Consider the following 22,744-nt stretch of genomic DNA (forward strand, 5'->3'; position numbering starts at 1 on the left):
TTTTTGTGGGCTAGTTGATTTCTGTTCTCTGAATTTTTGTAAGTGCTTTTCTGAACTTTTTATTTAAAAAAGAAACTGATAATATGGAGCCTAAAAAGAGGAGTGTCGAGAACTGTACTCACCATAGAAACCAAGTAAGAGATAATAGCCAAGGTAGAAAGTGGGCACAAGATGTCTGATGTTGCTAGGCAGTATGTCTACAGTAGGCACAAACTTAGCTATGAAAGATATATCAAGAAGTCTCAAGCTGCTAATGGAGTAATGAAAATCACATCTGAGAAATAAAGAGCATTTTAGAGCTCGTAATGGAACCTGAAACTGATTTGATGACAGAAGAACTCCAAGAACTCTCAAATGAAGAATACCAAGAAACTCAGCAAGATGTGTTTTCTTTTGAAAAAGAGGAAGACAAAAGAAAACCAATGTCGACATCTGCTACTAAAGATTTTTTGAAGTAGTAGGAGGATGTCAGAACAATGATCATCCAAGTATCATCCAAACCAGAATCAGGTTAATGGAGTTGGGGATCTCTACAATTACAATACTATTAATTACTTCTGAAAAATCCTGAAAGAGAAAAGCAATCAACATTGGACAGATTCTTTAACCCCCACAAACAGAAAAAAAACATGACTAAAAAAAAAGCAAGACTCATATATATGTATTTTTACTATTACATATTAATAAACGTAGTAAAAAAGAATATATTTTTATTTTTTGGAGTCTCCAGAACAAATTAATCAAATTCCCATAAAAACCTATGGTAAATCGATAATTGGTTAACGAACAAAGTCTTGGAATGCATTACGTTCATTAACCTATCACCCACTGTAAAAGCTTTTACAATAAGTCATACATTAAGAAAGACTAACAATTAAATTGTAAATGTCATACTGTTATTATCATTTCTATTAATAGTAAGCTATCATCCTTGTTTTCTTACTCCTAGTTTTGATTTTGTAAAAATTTAGGGTAGTATAGAAAAATTAAATAAACCAAAATTTAAGATTTGAAAGAGAGAGAGAGGGACTATCATTTCCTATTACTTTTAAGAGAACCAGGAGTCATAAAAGATCAATTATGCAAATAAATAAAGCTTAGTTTCCACAATACCAGGAAAAAAAAAAACATGATGTCACCTCCTACTAAAAATTTCAAGCTGAACAGATTCCAAACAGAAAAGAGTTAAAAAATGTTTCTACTTTTCTTTTGCATTGTACAGTACATTCCATTTTTATACAATACCAATTGGAGAAGGATACTTTGACAATGTAGTTTTTTTAATTGCCAACAACATTATCAAAGTATCATCATTCATTTTTTGCTTGATACTATTTATGTTATTGGCATTGAAAAGTTTTTGAGAGATTCTATGGTTAATCTCTAGTAGAGCAGAAACACAATAAGAACAGAAATAGATTTTTTTTGATAATTCCATTTCTGACATATGTTTCTGGTTCTTGGTGATGTGGAAACAAAGATTAGGATTACTGGAAGAAGTGGTATATTAAATATCATTAAGCTTTTAATCAAATCATTGAATTCAAATTTAATTAATCATATTTTTAAATTCTTTAAGCATTTTTAAAATATTTTTGTTACATACTTTTGCTAATGATTTGTGCATAAATGTTCAACATGATGATTTAGGAATAAAAATTTATAAACTATAAACCATCCAGTCCCAATTGTATTTGTAAATTCAAAGTTTGTAGTTTTCCTTCTAAAATTAATATATTTTGAGGCATAATATTAATATATTGATATTAATTTTAAGAAAGAAATTTTAGAATATGGATATGTTCCTGTTAATGTAAAACAAAGACGAAAATACAGAGTATCTAATATAGATTTTATAGATAATATAGCTATAGAAAAAAATAACATAAATTAATACATTTTTAAATAAAATTTGTTTAAAACTGAGTTAATTCTATAAAAAGCAGATAATTAAGTCATTTACACCTACATTTCTTTTTACACAGTATGAAAACAATTCGCTTTTATATTCAATAAATGCAAAATAATATTCACATAAATAAAAATTTTATATAATTAATTACTAATATAAAAAAAACTGATATTAAAATATAATGTAAAAACAAATTTTAATTTAAAAACTTCAGTTTTTAAATATTATTTGATGCATTTCTTATGTTTTTATGTACAATATTAAAACATCCAATTTAAAACAGCTATTTTCTCTTATAAATTGGATTAAAACAAGAAAAAAAATTAAAAAAGAAATCAATATTTACCGACTAGGACTAGCTTTTGGTGAATCACTACTTCCAACACTTCCCACCAAAGTTACAGTACTTGCAGTAGCACTAAGATTTGTGGGTGTACTAGGATTACTAGCCTCTGCTAAAGTATCTGTAGATTGAGATGGCGGTACTAATTTACTTGGTTCTGCACCTGAGTCTTGAGACATTTTATCTATTGATTGACCTGAAATAGTTTCATCAGAAACACCACCAGGTTCAGGAGTTGGTGGTGGTGGTACTGGCACACAAATTGGTTCTGGACTAGGAGAAGCAGGAATACTCTCTCGGGTCCTTCTCAGAGCTGATTCCCTTAGTTGCTGCTGCTGTTCTTCTTCAACTAATTTTCAAAAGAATCAATAATTACAGTAACTTATTATAGTATTACTTTAATCTTATATTTTAAATTTACATAGAAATTAGATTTTCAAAAAATATTTTATCAAATATAAAAACACTAACATTTTCGATGACTAAGTCTCCAATGCTGCTGATTCCTTATCACCTGTGATTGCTGAAAATACCCTGAGCTTGCATCAATGGAATCTCTTGGAGCTTCACTAATATCAGACATCATGCTTCCAGTACTGATTCGTCGAGAATAATCATAATCAGCTACTACAAGTCCTAACTCTGTCTGCCCGTCTCCCGGTATAGCATCCAATGATCTAAAAAGATTTGGTGTTCAAATCTTAAAAAATTGTTTGAATTAGCATTTTGCTAATTTATATAAAATTAAAATGATTAATTAAAACTTACCCTGTTGAATCTTGAAGTCCAGGACCAATTGCATTTAACTGTGATTCTGGATTATAATGAACTTTTTTAAGTGCTTCTAGCACAGTAACACCATCAGTGAAAACACGATATGTTAATAAAAAAGTATTCAGAAAATCTATGCTTAGGAAACGTAAATCTGTCAGACGTTCAAATAACCTTTCTGGACTAGCATAACGAATCTGTAAAGAAATTATACTATGAATATAATTCAATTTGTAAAGTGCATTACATTTATAGTAGTAATCAAAAAGATGCATAACTGCCCATCATTCACTAAACATGATGCAAAATTTAACCCTTTACCAGTATTTCTTTAATATTAATATCAAAATTCAACCCTATTATATATGCTGCTTTTCTACTTTCATATTATTAATTTCTCCAAACTTTTTTTACATTTGAACTTTAATTCTGTACTTTAAAATTTTTAAACTTATATCTTAAAACAGATTATAATATAGGTATCCCTCATACAACACAGTACTTCTACATCATGGTTTCCCTCTAACACTGAAAATTGGAGATATCCCAGTACAACACAACTTCTGGTTTCACTAACACTGTTTTGGAAATCCTCCTACAAAATTTCAATTTCTAAGTATAAACTTTGTTATTCAATATTTTTTTTATTTTTGCATTTTTTCTATTTTAATCCCCTCAAGATGTTAGAAACATTAATTTTTAGAAAAGAAAATTAATTTTATATTTATATATTTATATTTAACATATATTTATTTCATCATCCATAAGAATTTTTATGATAAAAATAAAAAATATGGAAATGTTGCTAATACTTCCGATCAAGATCAACAAAAAAGCTGAGATGACGACGATATTTTGTAAACAGAAAATGCTCTCATTTAACTAAAATAAATATTAACACGTAATACAGTACTTTTAATTGTGATCATTAATTAATTATTGATTGGAAATAAATTATCGATTGCTTTAATAAATATATTTTTCTTAGTGACGGAAACAATAGTATACTTTTTCTAACTTCTGGAATGCAACCATATGTTTTGCATTAGTTATTTGTTTCATTTAGTACAGATTTGCATAACATGGCACTTTCTCAGAATGTAACTACTGTGTTATATGAGGGATACCTGTATACATATTTATGAATTATTTGGCATTTTGTCTATTTTCTGATGTTAACACTGCAATTCTTCCTAATAAGAAGCTTTGCTGTATCATCAATCACATCTTTCAGATTCTGAATCAGTTTCAGTCTAAAAGATTCAACTTTCTTAATTGAGGAAGGACTCTCTCAAATGTGAGTCCATCACAATTATCCTTCCTTCTTTCTAATTCAATAAAACTATTAAAGGAGAAAGTATAATTGATATATTAATCATTTTTTTAAATTTTGTACAGTTTTAAATTAAATTCATATTGTAGTGCTACGCTACTTTGGTTTTATTTATGTACTCTTCCATATTGTTATAATTTGTGTAAATGAATCTCCACATGTCAAGAACTATGTTTTGTTTTCTTTGTGTAATGGTACGCGGAGGACTATGTCGGGTCACTCCTATTGCTGCGCAATAGGGTGCGGACTGATTGGTGGAGAACAAAGGTCATGTGTAGAAGGGTATAAAAAGAGACTGTCTCGTGTGTGGAGGGACTCTCTCTCTCTTTTCGTGTTTGATTGGTGCTAGACGGACGGACAAGCGAGCGAGCGAGCAGAGACTCACAAGGAGATCGGACTAAGAACAAAGGAGGATAGTAGCAACACGTGTGTACCACCATGTAATGATTGTATATAGAATTAAGTCATTTCAGTTTAGAATTTAGAAATAAGTTTTTCCTTTGTATTCATAATATCTACCTACTTTTGTAAGTCAGACCAATAATGGAATTGATCACGAAATGTTATTAAAAGCAAATTTCATTCCAAGTGCCATTGTACAGTCCTCATTTGTTTTTATTTTCTTATACACCCATAATCAAGATATTCCGATATATCCGATTATTATACAATATAAAGTAACCCTAACATCTTCAAAGTAAGATTTGAAATATTTAAGCAATGTTTAATCTATAAATTAGAAAACTGTAACTATTTTAAAAGTATGTGTAACAAAATTACATTCAACTTTATTACTCAAAATTACATTAACTTGAATTATCCAAAAATTATTAAAATATTGATTTTGCATTTGCAGCATTAAGGCAAAAAATATTAAATTGGTTCATAAAAATAATTTAATATTTTTATGCTTCAATAAGAGAGAGATGCAAAGACGCAAAACTGTAATTGAATGATGATAAAGAAAGAGTTAATAGTGATGCAGGCATTTCATAGTCTGAATGTTAAGTTTCAGATAGAGCAGAGGTCAAAAACTGGCAGTCGACATGCCTGATATGCCTGTTAAGGCTTCAAATCAGGCCCACTGCCTTGATTTCTTTTCTAAAAATTAATGTTTCTAACATCTTGAGAGGATTAAAACAGAAAAAATTCAAACTTCTAACTGTTTATGTAAGTTGTAAAGGCCTGGCAATAAAAGGCCTTTGTTAGAACTTTTTTTTTTAGTTTACATACTGTTTTGGTTTACAGAATAATATTGAATATGGCCATGTCTGATAAACATCTATTTCACTGGCCTTTTGCTGTTTTTAAGTTTGAAATCCCTGAGATAGAGTAATGTTTAATTTTTTAAACTTATAATTCTCTTTAAACTTCAGACTCACTAAACAACCTTTACATCTAGCAAAAACTTTTAACTACTAACATTTTCAGTTGTTTTCAATGACCATCTTCAGGTAAGATATGAAAATTAAATACAGCATAAAATCAAACATTTAATTAGAATAACAGAAATGTTTTAAAACATAGAATGCCAGACAATTTAAAAAATAAAATAAAGAATAAAAATACAATATGAAAGTACATGATAAAAATACAACATACTGTAAATAAATACAGAAAAATAGATATACGATAAAAATACATAAAATAAATAGGAAATATATATAAATAAAAGAGTCAGCTTCAAGGGCAAAAAATAATGAATGAATATAACAAAAATATCTAAGAAAAGAACAGGTTGGTATCCTGAAGTCATAGAAATATGTTGTCCGGGTTACATAGTGTCCAATTCATAGCAAGCTTTCCAAGAAGTTCTATCAATTACAAGATCTTTGTAATGAGTGTGCCACCTTTTCAAAATCGCTGACCCAGACAGCAGGTCAGGTTTGTTCGAACAGAAGTTCCTGACATATGCGCAATGTCATTTTACAATGCAAAGAATAACATGCATGCTGGTTTTAAATCAGTTACAGTTAGGGACTAGGGACTTGTGTAGGAGTAACATAAGTAACCCTAAATTAAGAAATAACAGGTACAGATGATGTAGCTCTATTGGATATTGGAGATGGAGATGTGTACGATCATACATGCAAAAGAAAAAAAAAGTCAACAGGTTGCGCGCCACACATCGGCATAAACAGACTAACATGGAAGAATTGCAGATGAGTTTCAGTGAGTGTGAGTTCTTTTGCTGTTAAAATAGTGTAAATTTGTAAAAATATTTGCAATAACTTCGTTTTGTCGTAATTTCACAATTTATACAAAATTCCCGGACAAAATTAATAGTTCACCCAGACAGTGAGTCAACTCCCGGACTGTCCGGATGAAAACCGGGCAGGTGGTAAAACTATTTGTAATTGATAGAACATTCCTGTCACATTGATTTGTAAATATGTAGAGCTTCCAAATGTTGAATGTGATGCCTTTTTCTGATCCTCTTAATAATTTTAGCTTGTTTATAGTGTACACTTACAGAATCTGAAAAAGCATAAACTGCCATGGCTGTGACTTCTGAATGTCATCTTTATGCTCTTTCAATCATGTATCTAGAGATTTTAAGATGGCTCCAACTTACAGTAAGAAAAGAGCAAACCTATCATCTTAACAGGAACAGTATATACCCCTGGAATGTTCATAGGATTAGGAGAGTCTAAGGATTAGTTTACATACTGTTTTGGTTTACAGTATAACATTGAATATGGCTGTGGCAACAGCTTTGATCATAAATCTAAAAGTCGCCACCAGGAGGAACTCTGAACTTAAAGGACCTGACAATCTGACACTGACTTTTGGGTTCACTTTTGGATTCACCTCAAAACATCACTTTTGGGTTCAAACTTGGGCCAGGTGTACATGTGTATTGATTCAATGTTCACCAGATAGTGTAGCTTCATAACCTATGTAACATACGAAATTAAAATAAAGTTTTCAAATTATTTTGTCTATAGTCTGATACTGTATTGTAAGGTAATTACACATGAATTAGTGCTACAATGGCCATGTCATGATTTTTGTATCTTATTTAAAGATGGTCTGTTATGCAAGATCTTGTAAATGATAGGATTTCTCTTGTATAGAATTTTTCAGCCAGTAGTTTTACTAATGTTGCACTACGCGACTATGTATTATTATTATATTTTTTTTTGTCTCGGGTTCCTTTTTGTATGTATCAGGTTTTCTTAATTTGTACGATGTCACCTCTTAGGTATCATGGGAAAAGCCTTCTGAATGGTCAAAGGTGGGACACATGAGTAAAGCGGACTTCCAGAGAGCGAGAAATATAAATTAGTGAATTCTCATGATTGAGGGGATTATGGTTTTTGGATCCATCAAGGATAATACGATGGTTCGAGGCCAGGCCGGGAGAATAGGAGTGAGCAAGGAAGACCATTTCCAGTTCAAGAGTCCAATCCATTTCCATCTTAAGGAAATTTAGAAATAACGAGGGACTTACATTTTGTAATGTAATTTTCATCCAGGTTTTGTATATAACTATTAGTTTTAAGTTGACAATATGTATCTAGTGTAAACTCGAGTGGTAAGAATCGTATATCGTGTAAACTCGAGTAGTAGGAATCATGGTTATCGTACTGGTAAAATAAAGTTTTTTTGTTTTATTTTCGTGCATGTGTTTGGTCGTTGTTTGAGTCCTTAATATATATTTATACATATATATATAATTATTGTCTCCATGGATTTCGATCTACAGGAAACTCAACACTAATCTCCTTATAGAATTGTGAAAGGGTCTTAAGTATTCCACTATGATGTAGTCAACCTTGGAAGAATTGCAGACATCCTTCTTCAGTGCAAACCAGAATGTAAGAGCCTTATGGTCTTTTTTTGCCCTTAAGACTAACTCTTATTTATGTGCACTTTCTATTTATTTTATGTATTTTTATTATATATCTATTTTTCTGTATTTATTTATATTGTATTTTTATCATGCATTTTTGTATTGTATTTTGATTCTTTATTTTTTTTAATTTTGATTTAAATTGTCTGGCAATATGCTCTAAAATATTTCTGTTATCCTTCTTAAATGTTTGATTTTACACATCATTTGATTTTTGTATCTTACTTGAAGATGGTCATTGAAAATGACTGAAAACATTAGTAATTAAAAGTTTTTGCTGCATGTAAAGGTTGTTTAGTAATTTTGAATTTCTATTGTTGCAGTTTCTTTCTAAATTACCTAACTTCACTGCCTGTAACCGGTGTTCTTCTCCAATACGAAGGACTTTGCAAGCGTTTTCGAACCTAATGTGGTTCTTCTTCAGGTGCTATGGAATTCTCTATATGAATTCGAATTTCCAGTCTAGAATTAAAGTCTAGCAGACTTCCGGGAGTATACTCTGTGCCCATCACAGATCATAGAGACAACAGCGAAGTAATTTACATCGGGTCCACTAAACACAACTTAATAACTAGAATCAAGGAACACAAAGCGAACATCCTACATCATAGAAACAACACCACCTTAGCAGTATACTCATCCGACCCAGAAATAGAGCCGCTATTCCCTCTAGCCAGAATTATTCACACCACGTTCAGCACACAACACCTCAGATGGCTAGAGGCCTTATACATTTGCCGTAACACCCTTAGGAATAATATAAACAGAATTCTTATCTTATCATATTATCTTATCAATTCTTATATAAACAGAATTCTTATCATACAGATAAGAATTCTGTTTATATTGCTACATATTTTACAGATAAGAATTCTGTTTATATGCTTAGGAATAAGCACTGCATCAACTTCAAACAAGAAATGAAGATATCAACAGCATGGGAAGCCTTCCTCAATAAATCTCTAAAGTAACAACATATGGATAATGCGCAAGTCTACAATGACGCCATCGATAACACGTGACAACATTCCAGAAAGATTTTCCAAAATAACGGTTAATTCTAGACTGGAAATTCGAATTCATATAGAGAATTCCGTAGCGCCTGAAGAAGAACCACATTAGGTTCGAAAACGTTTGCAAAGTCCTTCATATTGGAGAAGAACACCGGTTACAGGCAGTGAAGTTAGGTAATTTATCAATTACGGTGTTATAATTTCTATATAGTTTCTTTCTATTTGAACTATTTTAATTTGCAGGAATGAGTAAGAATTGTCTTTCAGTTAACTTTATTCATACATTTTAAAATGTTTAATTATTTGAATTACAGATAAGAATTCTGTTTATATTAGAAACTAGCAGACCCCCCACGCATTGTGGCTCAAAATGTATCTATTATAAATGTATAACACTTCCCTCGCTAATCATGTTCCTCTCCCCCGCAGGGGGAATATCGAAAAATCCTTTTTAGTGTATATTCTGTTGACATACCCTATTAAAATGCAATCAAAAATGCAAAAAACCACATCTAAAATAATATAAATAGAAGCAGAATTCTTTATGGTAAGCCTTAATTGTGTCCATTTCCCCCAGTGGGGGAATTTCGAAATGTATATTATATAAAAACACATGCGTATTCGAATGCAGTGTTATGTCAAAATGTCAAAGAATCAGTAGGAACAAACGAACATTACATTTTTATTTATATAGATAGAAAGAAGATGATCTGCTTTAGTTTATCCTCACAGAAAAGCATAATGCCTCACAGGAAAGTAAACTCAGGTCGTCATACTCAAAACACCATCTGTTGGACATAAAAACCTTAACCCTAGATGATATCTTTTAATTTATATGGATGATTAACAGAATAATATACAGCCTATGTCCATTCTGAAGTTCCATTGAAAATATTGGTAAAAAAATTTTTGAAATCCGATGAGTAATTTTGGAGATTACCCCTACATACAAACTTACAAACATTACCTCTTTATAATATTAGTATAGCTAAATTCACTCAATCATTGATTTACATTAAAACCTACCTATAATTTAGTTAAAAATCTGATAGTATTGTTTGGTTTAAGTTTACTAGGTTGCTATTCTTCTCAAATAAGGATTACTAGTAAGGGGTATTTTTAATAATGTTTTAAACAACAAACAATATTGCTATATATTCTTTACTACAGATTATGAAAAACCTGAAAAAATTTAAAAGCTGTTTAATACAAATAAATTAAAAATCATACAAGTGAATTGTGAAATTTTTATGAGCATGTATGTTCTTTTATTTTCTAAACAAATATCAATTAAAATTTAAAATATTAACAAATAAATAATGCTCAAAATGAAACCAGAATGTATAAATGAAACTACCAAAATAATATTTTGTTCATGAAATCTTTTATCAAAATAAAGTTAGTTCAAAGAAAAGTTTAGAAATTATTGCAAAGTATAAGACTGAATGATCAAATATAAACAGAAATTATTGCAAAATTCATTGAATTTTTATAACTTAACTGACCATGCAAAACAACAAATAAACACAGTATAACGTTACGCTATCTGGAACCTGTGACCAGTGCTCTACACGTATATATAGTATATCGCTTGACAAACATTTTCGAGCGATCTGTTCGCTCTTCTTCAGGTCGACTGAAAATTCCCCGGTCGGAATGTATATTAGTAGAGCAGTTCCTATATTTTAAACACAGTATATTTGCTGTTTTTTGAAAAACATTATTTGACTCCATAATATGTTTCAAAATCTGGACAATTTAATCTACTCACAAAAAAAATCTTTTATTTCAACCAGCAGGAGTTTAAATTTTCATATAAATATGGACAATTTTTAGCATTCTACAGGAAATTCTTAAATAGAACAAATGTGGTGTTCGTATGGGTGAGACAGTATGATCCGCGAACGAAACATACAGAAAGGAACTTGCGACAACTACTAGAATATACACTTCCTTTTATTTCTCTATGAACAAGTTCGGTTTTATAAGTAATCCCAACTGATTTGTAAGAAATTTTTACAATATGAGGTGTATTAAACAGAAACCCTTTTGTTTCACAACAAAACACGATAGTAAAAATCTCCGGGCGCATAACAATTAATCTTCTATAACTGTGTAACTAAAACCTAACTTAATCCTAACTCAAGGCTAACTTAATACTAAGGAAATGACAAGGGAGATAGGACAATGGAAAGGTAGAAGAAATGAAGGGGTAACTTCACCTGGGCCTTTTCTTTCTTTCAGTTGATATGCACTTTGGTAGGATTTTTCTTCAACGATGATGGCTCTTGCTTTCACTATTCTTAATTCTCTTTTCCTTCTGGAAGTTCTCAAATACGCCAGTCATCCTATCTTTAATCATGGAGATTCCACTTCCTTAGGACAATTTTTGACCTATTCGGAGTCGTCCGCAAGCCTATTATTCGAATGTGGTTCCTCCTCAGTCCCTTACTTGTGTAAGGTTGCGGACTGAAAGGGAGTACAGTTTATCTCGTGTCAGAATGAGCCTAAGGGAAACCGCATATGTGGGCGATGGCAAAGGAAGCAAATGAAGAACAAGTGTTTTACAAGAGAAAACCCGTTTATTTGCTCAAAATCATGCTTACATTGATATTGGACAATTCCAAAATCTTGGTGTTCCCATGAAACGGTGAGAGTTCGGGTGATCAGTCGTAGCCCAGGTGAATGAGAAGGATCGCTGAACAATGCAGATGTTTGCTGTTAAGCTGCAGCGTCCTAGGTGATCGGTGATAGTACAACACAATAGATAAAGCACAACTGTAGGCTTAATCCAGAAGAGACTCTTCTTCGACCTTAAAGTTCCGATTTTTATAGTTTTTCCCCCACTATCATATTTGCATTTCAGATTGGTCCCTTGTCTCATTCCTCACTTCCCGATTGGTCTCTCCTTTGTCTCCAGGTGCAAGACGAAACCTTTTCAGGTCGCGGGAAAGGTCCGATTTGAGGTGTCCATCTGATACCTCTTTGTCGACTCTGCTCAGTGACTGTTTATAAAACAATAACACCTGCACTCATAACTCAGGTTGTTGTTTATACCACTTTTTGACGTCTAAGAATTTAACGATCATTTTCATCTATCAAAAATTCTCCCTTTTTTGTTCGAAAAGGTTTATCTTGGCCAACATTTTATAGACTCGTGAGTCAATGATTTACCTATTTGTGAGTGCTCGTGTTAGAGTTTGCCTTCTGCTAAGACCTTGACAGATAGTTTGACACATACTTAAACAGTTCCAAGTCTCGTTGTTTACATCTTGTGTCGCAAGAATTTCACAGTTTACTTGAGTTTGAACCTCGTCTGGGAACTCACACTTGATTATAACAAAAATTATTTTTGTCCTCGTTACAAAGTCACACTCAGAGCTCCATTCGACACATCTGACTCTCTCCATGTCTCATCGAAAAAGTGACTCATCTCCCAGCCGTTTCCCCAGGCCACCTCACCTGCTATTGTCTTTACCGATTCTCCAAATGGCTAATCCTACCCAAAGGCGATAATGGTCGTCTTGGAAGGTTTTAAAAAGGATAGATACAAGGAATAAAGGACATTGTGAGAATAAAATAAAATTATAATTATATACAATTACAAATATATATATATATACAATATGGCCGACAGCCACACAAAAAACTGGAGACCTGAAGCAGACTTATAATTAGGTCAAAAACATTTGTCCAAATTTACATGAAAAATTAAATTTGTGCTGGCTGGTTGGAATAAAAGGTTTTTATGAGTAAACATTATTTGAGATGAAAATTCATTTAGGGATTGAATTTTCAATGCATTAAATCCCAAAACTACGAAAAATTGAAAGACTATAAACACAGTAACATTAACATTGTCATTTATGAAGATTTGAAAGAACCAGTGAAGAAATACATTAAGTGAGAAAATACATTAAATCAGAGAACATTAAATCAATATTCTACTATATATGTGATTATTTTTGATTCAAATAATGTTTTAAATATTGTTTATGAGTCTACACCAAATATAATATTCAAAGTTGTTTGTCAGTAGAAGATTTAATGAGAGATTTAATGGTATATGATAATGCAACACATGGCAATCTGTCAAGTGGGAATGTCTCTCTTGAGAACTTTCTATAGGAACTGGCCTCTATTTAGGTACTAGACATGTGAAAAAACTCAAAGTCCAAGAAAAATCTCAAAGTGAGCCTGCTGGTCAGGTGTAAACTCACAACCAAATGGAATGCAGAAGTGGGGTGGAAACTTGTTTTAGTGAGGCAAGTGTTATCTGCATGTTTTATTATCAAACAAACTAATTTTTACAATTTAACAATCAATTTTCAGTAAAACATAAACAGAAAAAGTTTAGCAAGAATGTGTAAATATTTGACAAACAAACAATTCATGTTTAAAGAAACCCCAATAACAGTCAGTTTAATTATATAGAGACTTGAATAAATTACTTCAGGTAGACAGATGGGTGGGTGAGAAATTTTGGGATGGGCTAGGACTCCTTGGATGAGGCAAGGATAAGGGCCAAATGCATTGCATTGACATATACGATTAAATCTCTCATTAAACCTACTGACAAACAAGTGTGAATATTATATTTGGTATAATAGACTCATAAACAATACTTAAAACATTGTTTCATAAGCAACATCCATGCCTATGAAACTGATTCATTTAAACATGAGATAATTATATTTATAACAACAAGTAAAATGGCAAAACTGTATTTGGGACAAGATTATATCTCGAAGACTCACTACTAAGCGGAATTACTTTGACGCTCAAGGCAGGTCTCGTTCTCATTTTCCAATCTTCTTTGGTATTGCTGCTTTTGGGTGCGATCGTTCAAATTTCGCTGGCTACAACCATGAGGTCATCCATGATGCATTTTTGACGGAATTAATCTATCCAATTTCCAAATTTCTCTCCATTGCATGTCAGCCCGGGTTGAATTTTTGTCGATGTGTAATGAAAATTTCCCATTTTTGTGAAAAATAATCGTGGTTATTGTATCATCCAAAATTATTTTTTTATTTTGCACAAACAATATACAGTTTAACCCGATTATAACGTCATCGAATGTAATGACAACCCTAATATAATGTCAAATTTTTATTGGTCCGACGATTTTACTATACTAGTTATTGTTAAAAAACCTACTTGTAACGACACCCTGTTTTAATGTCATATTTGAAGCACTCCAAATTTACAAAATTAGATTACAAATTTTATTTAACATAGAAGAAACTACGTGTTCAGTCCTAAGCTCAGAGTTCATTTCTTAGAATGACTGTGGGTTGTACTCTCTCCACCTGACTTCGGTGGGGTGAGATGCCTGTTTTGCCTGTTTTTAGAAGAGGGTCACCATTTTGTATTTTATTTTGACTCGGTTCTCGGTCCCCTGAATACGTACAAGCCCAAATCATTTGCGCATAAAAAAATGGATTTTTTTATGCACAAATGATTTGGGCACCAAATACTCTGTGCCAAATATCAACTCTTAACATGTACTCCTTCATACCTCTAAGCTGATAACATAAACCAACAGTACGATTTTATAAACAAGATCTTGTCAATAAAATAAACTTATAAAATATAAATAAAAAATATATTATGTAAATCATTTTGATAAAAAATATAATGATTGTTAAAAGACAAAGTAGTAGTTATTATTTCATTTCAAAAACAGACAGCATCACTTGCAGCACTTGATGTTTGTTTTAATCTCTTATATTTTAAAAAATATTAAATATTTTTTATAAAAAATTAAATATATTGGAACCTAAATTATAATAAGCAATTATTTATTGTGACATTATCACAATGCCAGGCTGCAATTTTTAATCATATTTTTAATTTATTTAGTTTAAAATATATACCTTCCATCTCAAATTAGCAGTGTCTTGCCCCCATCATACTTTTTCATTAGCAATGGAGTCATGCCAGTCATCTATTAACTGCTTTCAGGGGAAGTTTTGAATCAAAATAACTTGACTTCTAGTTTGCTCAGGAAGTTCACATAGTTAATTGGGGCCTCCTGTGCCTAATTTTCCATATCTGGTCTTGTCTTTCATCTATCTAACTCCATTCTCAAGATTAAGGAAAGATAGATGGACAACAATAGGAATTTATAGGAACATATTGGAAACTGCAGTTGTTGGGCTACAATTTTTCAAATTGTAGCCCAACAACTGCAGCTTCCAATATGTATTATTTGAAATTTTTAAGCATATTGTTTTTCTAACTTAAATAAATTAACTAATATTTATCTAGCATATATACAGGTGATAAATCAGCCTAAATACTGTATAATAATGGATGCAAAAACAAAATTAATTCAAAGCAATGTTGACATTTATCATTTAAACCAGTGATATTTAAACTGTATTTCAAGAAATCCTAGTTTAACAGGCAACCTTCAATGGTTCCACAAAGATATTCATTAATTTTTATTTCCAATAATACTTTCATTTAAAATATTAAGGATTAAATATCTGTATTTTATGTAATTATAAGAATTTTTGGAAATCTAAACAGTTTTAGTATTTTCCCATATTATTTTTTTTCTTTAAATGTAACTGTTGCCACAAAAATAATATTCAGATGCAAGTTTTCTGTACATGTTAAAAGTTTAAGCACCACTGATTTACACTATGATAACTTTGTTTATTTTATACATAATACAGTATTATATAAGATTCTGTAATAAATATAGAGATTACTTAGTTTGATTTACCTGCGGTAGTTTACAAGAATTCAGTGTACGGCTAAATCTGATATCTACATCATCCTTAAAAAGTCTTGGATCATTCCTGTAAATGAAAACATTTAGTTAAACAACATTTAAATGTAAATATAACAGAATAAATTAATTTTCAAATGATAATTTAGTTATCATCAAAATGTGAAAAAATGCTATTTTGAATGTCAATGATTTTAACTTAATACAATATTAAAAGGAAATATTTTGTATGACAAAAAATTTATAAAATGTCAGAAATGGAATTCAGTGCATCAATGCTTTTACTTTAACTAAAATCTCTAGTATAATTTAATATTAATCTTACAACTGGACTAAATTTTTCTACATCAGGTTTATCTTAGTATTTGATATTGGATATAAGTTTATATTTTGTTTTAAACCAGATGGGTTATCTGAAAAGAGTAAACCAATTTCTCTATATAACTTCCAAGTGCTTCAATGAAGATTATAGAGATGAGAGAAATTCATTATTTTTAAGATTTCTCTGGATCATATAATTTTCAACCAGATCAAGAAGCAAAGGAAAAGAAGTTCCTTTCATCAAATCTTCTCACTGCAAGGATTGAGGATTGAGGATTGAGGAGATGGCAAATGGGGAAAGAGTGGAGATATCAGAGAAATTTTATGAAATAATTAATTCTAATCCAATGATGGTCAAAGAGGAAATACTGAGCAGAGAAATGGTGATACTGAGAGACTGATTTCGATGATGGATGAAGTTAATAAAGAATATTTGAGATGGATGATGGCTCATGAACTTAGCAAAATGAGAGAGTAAACTGTAGAGAAGGAATAAAAGAGAAGGCTTAAAAAATTTTAAATGATGGATGGATAAAAATCAGCTTATTTTTTTTTAATCTTGTTGATTCAATGTTTTTAATGTCCTCTTTTATTTTCTAACTTAGGAACTAAGAGCAATTCTTTATTAAAATCAATTTAACTCAATTTACAAATCTCTTTAAAAAGAGAGTTATAATATGAAGCATTTTTCCATTGCAATTTACATTTTAGATAGAAAGTTCTTCTTCAGTTGCTCTTATATTTAGTGGGGTAACCATCAGTAAAACTTAAGCATTTACATATTGGGCCCATGATTATGGGATGAATTGTAGAGTTGAGCTCCTGCCAATACCTAAGTTTTTCCAATAGTGTTCAACATTATGGATATCAAATATACAAGCAACTGAAGAGGGACTTTCTGTCTAAAATGCAAGTGCAAACAAAAAGGTACATTATATAAGGTACCTTCTTGTGAATTGAATTAAATTGATTTTAATAATGAATTGCTCTGTAAGTCAATGTCAGTTCTTAAGTTGGAAAGCAAAAGAGAAAAGCTTATTCTTCTTCTAGAGCCAATAAAACAAAGGAAATATAATAAGAAAGAATATACATATATACATACAAATATATATCTAACTAAATGATGTGATCTAAATATATACTGTAATCATTTGGCTTTAATAAAAAAGAATGTACTGTACACATTAAAATGTTAATAGATTTAATTGAAGGAGACCAATGCATGAGGCTAGAAAAAGATCCCATTAATGCAATTATGCCAATCCTGAGTAAATTAGTTAACAAGATTCAGAGAGCTTTTGAAAGAGCAGTATGAAATAGGTATCCCTAGCAGCCTTGTTTGGATATATTAAAACCACAGATTTTCTTTTGATTAATCTATTGAATAAGTAATCTCCTGATTCAAGAGAAAAATTGTTGGCGTGACATCCACTCTACGTATTTACTTAACAAGTAATCTCCAAGATTTACTGTAATTTTCTGCCTGTAATTCATGAGAACAATTTTTCATGGAAAAAAGTTTATTATCAGTGACATATAATCTGCAGGAATATGTTTTCATTAGCAAATAAAGATTATTGTCATTTCATTGTACCAGAAGTTTCCTTGTAGTGCAATGAAATTTTAAAATCTAAAATTATAAAGCACAGTTCATGTGTGATTTATAATGGCCAGTACATTAGAAAATTACTTTTGAGTCTAAGCAATTAGTTGCACTTGCTAATAATGGCAAGGTAAGTTATAACAATAATTAAATACTAAATATAACACTAAATGGACAGTGACTCCACGTCAAGTAAAAAAGTCAGTGACTGACTGACTATATGTACAGGAGTAAGAGTTGCTGATTTTTGGGTTATATTCTATATAAAAATAACTCATAAGGTTAAACTACAACTTAGGTTTGCACCATTAGTATCCAAAAAGTAAAAATAAGCTTCTCAGCCTAGCATTCTATTCTCAAATTTATAATGAAGTTAAAGTGAATTAAAATAAATACATGAATTAAAATTAATAATAAAAATAAAATCAATTCCATACAAAGATTGCAAATCTCTCAGTGTGATTTTTGATTTCTTTGAATATGATTATCTTTCCTCATGTTTTTGTGAATCCTTTTGTATTAGTAAAATATCATAATTAAATCATACTATAGTACCATTCAAAACTGGGTATACTTGAATTAAAACCTCTAAAAGAACCTAAAATCCAGCAAATTTTTAATAAGTGCTAATGTTTTCACTTGTGTTGAATGGGCATCATCAGGCAAACTAACCCAAGCTGCTGAAACAATAGGGAATTGTCATACACATGTGAAGAGGGGAGGTGACATAAGAAGAGAGAAAGGGAAGGGGAGATAGTAAGATTTATAATTTGAAGAAAAACTTCCATGCAGTGGGGAACGAGTCAACATTGCAAAAATTGTTAATAGTGTTATTGTGAGTGGTCTTATATATTTCCACCTGCTCCAGTTGTTTGAGAAAGGGTTGCCTGGAAGAACTATGTAAGAGGCATGCACTGTCAAAGTCTGCATCAATGTCTGGGTCAGAGGCAAAGATAGCCAATGCAATGTTGACCAATCCTTTCATGATGAAAGTCTGATGTTCCCTGAGACAAGTGTTTAAAGGAGTGTTGTACTATCTATGTATTCTAAATAGAGGCTGGATCTATGATCAGTGATGGGGATAGAGTAGATGCCTGGTTAGAAGTACATGGCCAGACAGTCTTTAGTGTTTTGGAGGAGGGAGGAGGGACTTCTACAGAAGACTAAATGAAAGTTATTTTTCTTGGATATTTCCTTGTATAAGGAGGCTAGTTTTCTGTCATAAGTGACAGTCCTGTAAAATGTATCCCAGGTGCAATTTTTCAGTGAGACAGAAGCGGCAGGGGAAACATGACGAATAAGGCCTTTAATAGTCTGTGGAGAGTAACCATACTGAGTTGTGTACTGGGTGATTGTTTCTAATCATCATCTAGTATGCAACTCAGGAGCTCTGTATCTCTGTCATGCATGTCCAATGAATGGGTGAAGGCACTACAAATTAAGGCCCTGAACCCAGCCATCTTGAAGGTGAATGGATCGTGGGAAGGGGCAAGAATAAAGGTCAGGTGGTGTGTAGGTTTTCTATAAACCTGTGTAGTGATACATCCTTTGGATGAGGAAAGCTGAAGGTCCAGGAAATGAATAGTTTGAGCATTGTCTTGTTCAAGGCAGAACCAAAGACCGTGAGGGTTGTTGATTTTTTTGCAGGAATTCTTGGATACGGGATTTGTTCTGCCAGATTATGAGAATGTCGCTATATACCGTGTATATAGGAGTATGTGGTTGATGAAGGTGGAAAGGACGGTGGTCTCAAGCTGCTGAATACCTAATTTGCACAAAGTGTCTGATAGAGAGCACCATCACCATAACCTGATAAACACCACCATAACATTTTAGAACTAGCTGATCTACTTTGCCATACTTCTTTCTTTTCCTTTGAAGGCAACAGGCCTTAATTTGTAGGGCCTTCATCCATTCATTGGACATGAATGACAGAGATACAGAGCTCCTGAGTTGCATACTAGGTGATCATTAGAAACAATCACCCAGTGTGCAAATCAGTATGGTTACTCTCCACAGACTATTAAAGGACATGTCATCTTTCCCCTGCCACTTCTGCCTCACTGAAAAATCGCACCTGGGATACATTTTATAGGACCGTCACTTATGACAGAAAACTAGCCTCCTTATACAAGGAAATATCCAAGAAAAATAACTTTCATTTAGTTTTCTGTAGAAGTACCTCCTCCCTCTTCCGTAACACTAAAGACTGTCTGGCCATGTACTTCTAACCAGGCATCTACTCTATCCCCATCACCGATCATAGATCCAGCTGCTACTTAGAATACATAGATACTACAACACTCCCTTTAAACACTTGTCTCAGGGAACATCAGACTTCCATCATGAAAGGATTGGCCAACACTGCATTGGCTATCTTTGCCTCTGACCCAGACGTTGATGCAGACTTTGACAGTGCATGCCTCTTATATAGCTCTTCTAAGCAACCCTTTCTCAAACATCTTGAGCAGGTGGAAATATATAAGAAAGAAAGAAATGAAGAAAGTACCTTCATTCAATACATTATTATGGGGATGAATCATAATGCAAGAGAGTAATAGAAGTATCTCCGCTGAAATGGAGATACTTCTATTACTCTCTTCTAAGAAGATCTGGGCACTAGAAAAATCTTACTAAAACTTTTTTTGACAAGAAAGGCCTATTGCTGACTTTTATGGCCTGGAATGAAACAGTCAATGTCACATACTACTGCTCATTTCTTGAATGCCTTTGCAAAACAGTAAAATCCAAAAGTTGTGAGAAGTTCACAGATATACTAACAGTTCAACTGGGAGATTATGAAATACCCACCTTTTATTTATCTACACTCACACTTTGCAATTATCATTTGTTTGGGCCTCTAAAGAAAACTCTTAAAGGAATGGAGTTCTTGTTGAACAATGACATCAAAGATGCTGTCTAAACATAACTCCAGACAATGCCTAAAAGTGCTTCCATAAAGCTATCCACTGGCTTCTAAATAGATGGGATAAATGCCTAAATGCACATAGTGGTTATTTCTAAATGTATAAAATATTTCTGGCAATAAACACCATCTCTCAGAATTTCTGGATCACATCTTATAATTAATTGCATATTTGATGCAGTATTTTATAATTGAAGAAGCAATATAATTCAATGCATATTTGAATTAAGCTATATCTTTAGATAACCTGTAGATGATGTTTGATGTAACTAATATGATATTCTTGGTTTTCTAAATTAGTGTAGTAATATATATGATCTTCAGTAGTTGTATCCATTACTGAATCTACTGTACATTAACAGTATAAATAATTACTATTTGAACTTGTGTGTATGTAAGAATTCATAAACATCACATGAATTATTACCCAAATTATACTATTATCAATAGATATCTAGTCTTATTATTTCTAGAGCAAGAACTTTAAGAAATAGATCAGTTCTTTAAATCTACCATATTTTTGGCATATAGGATGCAACCTTTTTCGAATAAAAAGCTAAAAATAAAAAACACCCTGATTTTTATATGTGAAGTTGAGATCTTCTATAGACTAATGAATCCCCTAAACAGTCTTCAGTACACTATAGGTAACTTTTACCTAGCCCAACTCTTGAAAAAAAATGTTATTGTTTAATTAAACACACAATTATTTTTATTTTATTTATTTTTTTCTATAGCTAAGTAGCTTCTGCATGTATTTATGTTAAATATTTTAATGATAAATATTAATTGTAAATGACTTCTTTTAAATTCTTGTATTTCCCTTAAATGTGGCTGAAGTAAAAGTGTGCATTATAATTTTACTTTTTTAGACCAGAGTACAATAAAAAATTGTTGGGGCCAAGTGCCAAAGGTGCAGAGTAGCTTAAATTCACTAAATATTTTTTCCTATATATTCTGTACTAAAATGAGTTTGTGTCTTATATACCTGTGAATCCAATATGCCATAAAATATGGTATTTACATTCCATTCCACTCTATTCTGATGGAAAGTTGATGACTACTTTTTATAGTCTTAACTATTGGTTTCAGCTTTATTTAGACCAAAATTTTTGAACTCAAGAAAGATATCTTCTTGACAGAATATAACAAAATACAAATTATTGTAAAATCACTTACGTGCTGTGGCGTTACCATGGTGAATAATTAAAATATAAATATAAAATGTTCACGAGCACTTTCATTAAAGTACAGTTACCATCTTCAGGTAAAATGAATACTACAGTTTTCTGTATCAGAGTTATAGCACTTCTTGAAAAAGCGATGCGGCTAAATGGAACGCCATTTAGCAGTAGCAGCATTGCTTTTGGTGAATTCTGACTGATTACATATTCTTGATTCTTTTAAAAAATTCTCCTGCTTTAGGGGATATCCGTTATGTGTGTAGTGTATTTGAGCCACTTTTCATTCCCTTCCCTCCCAGCTGTGTACAATTATGTACTTTTTGCAAATCTTCTCCCCCTAATTATAATCACCATGTACAATAGCTTGCAAACCTCCTGATTAATTAATTTGCCAATGTTCTTGTACAAAAAAGGAAAATATTGCACTAACATAGTTACAATGGAGAACATAAATTAATTTGTTGATTAATTGTAAATTAAAAAACATTAAACTGACAACAAATAGGGTTTTAATTTCAATGTTAGAATTATTACCAACTGTTGCTCAACACCATTTTAATTAAGTCCCTAAATTTTATATGCTTGTCTGACTTTGACTAATAGTAGTGTCTTACTCCTGTCTTACTCCTGTTAGTGAGTGATAAAGGCAAAAGTATTACTTTAGAATAAGAAAATAAAATATTAAACCATCATAAATAAAGTAAAATTAAACAAAAACAAACAATTAAAACTGTACTCAA

General features: G+C 31.6%; 1 protein-coding gene across 1 annotated transcript in view; it reads right to left on the minus strand.

Annotated features, from left to right (window-relative positions):
• LOC111632644 (ras-specific guanine nucleotide-releasing factor 2-like) overlaps window positions 1–22,744 on the minus strand; it is a 147,154-nt gene that overhangs the window by 22,709 nt on the left and 101,701 nt on the right. Inside the window, exons 15-18 of the mRNA XM_023377138.1 lie at window positions 15,965–16,040; window positions 3,024–3,223; window positions 2,727–2,932; window positions 2,259–2,604 (exon numbers count right to left, since the gene is read on the minus strand). Of these exons, the coding sequence (XP_023232906.1) occupies window positions 2,259–2,604; window positions 2,727–2,932; window positions 3,024–3,223; window positions 15,965–16,040 (828 nt within the window). The remainder of the gene's footprint in view (window positions 1–2,258; window positions 2,605–2,726; window positions 2,933–3,023; window positions 3,224–15,964; window positions 16,041–22,744) is intronic.

Source organism: Centruroides sculpturatus, unplaced genomic scaffold (genome assembly GCF_000671375.1).
Source record: "Centruroides sculpturatus isolate CEXI.00-Female unplaced genomic scaffold, Cexi_2.0 scaffold717, whole genome shotgun sequence".
Classification (NCBI taxonomy): Eukaryota; Metazoa; Arthropoda; class Arachnida; order Scorpiones; family Buthidae; genus Centruroides; species Centruroides sculpturatus.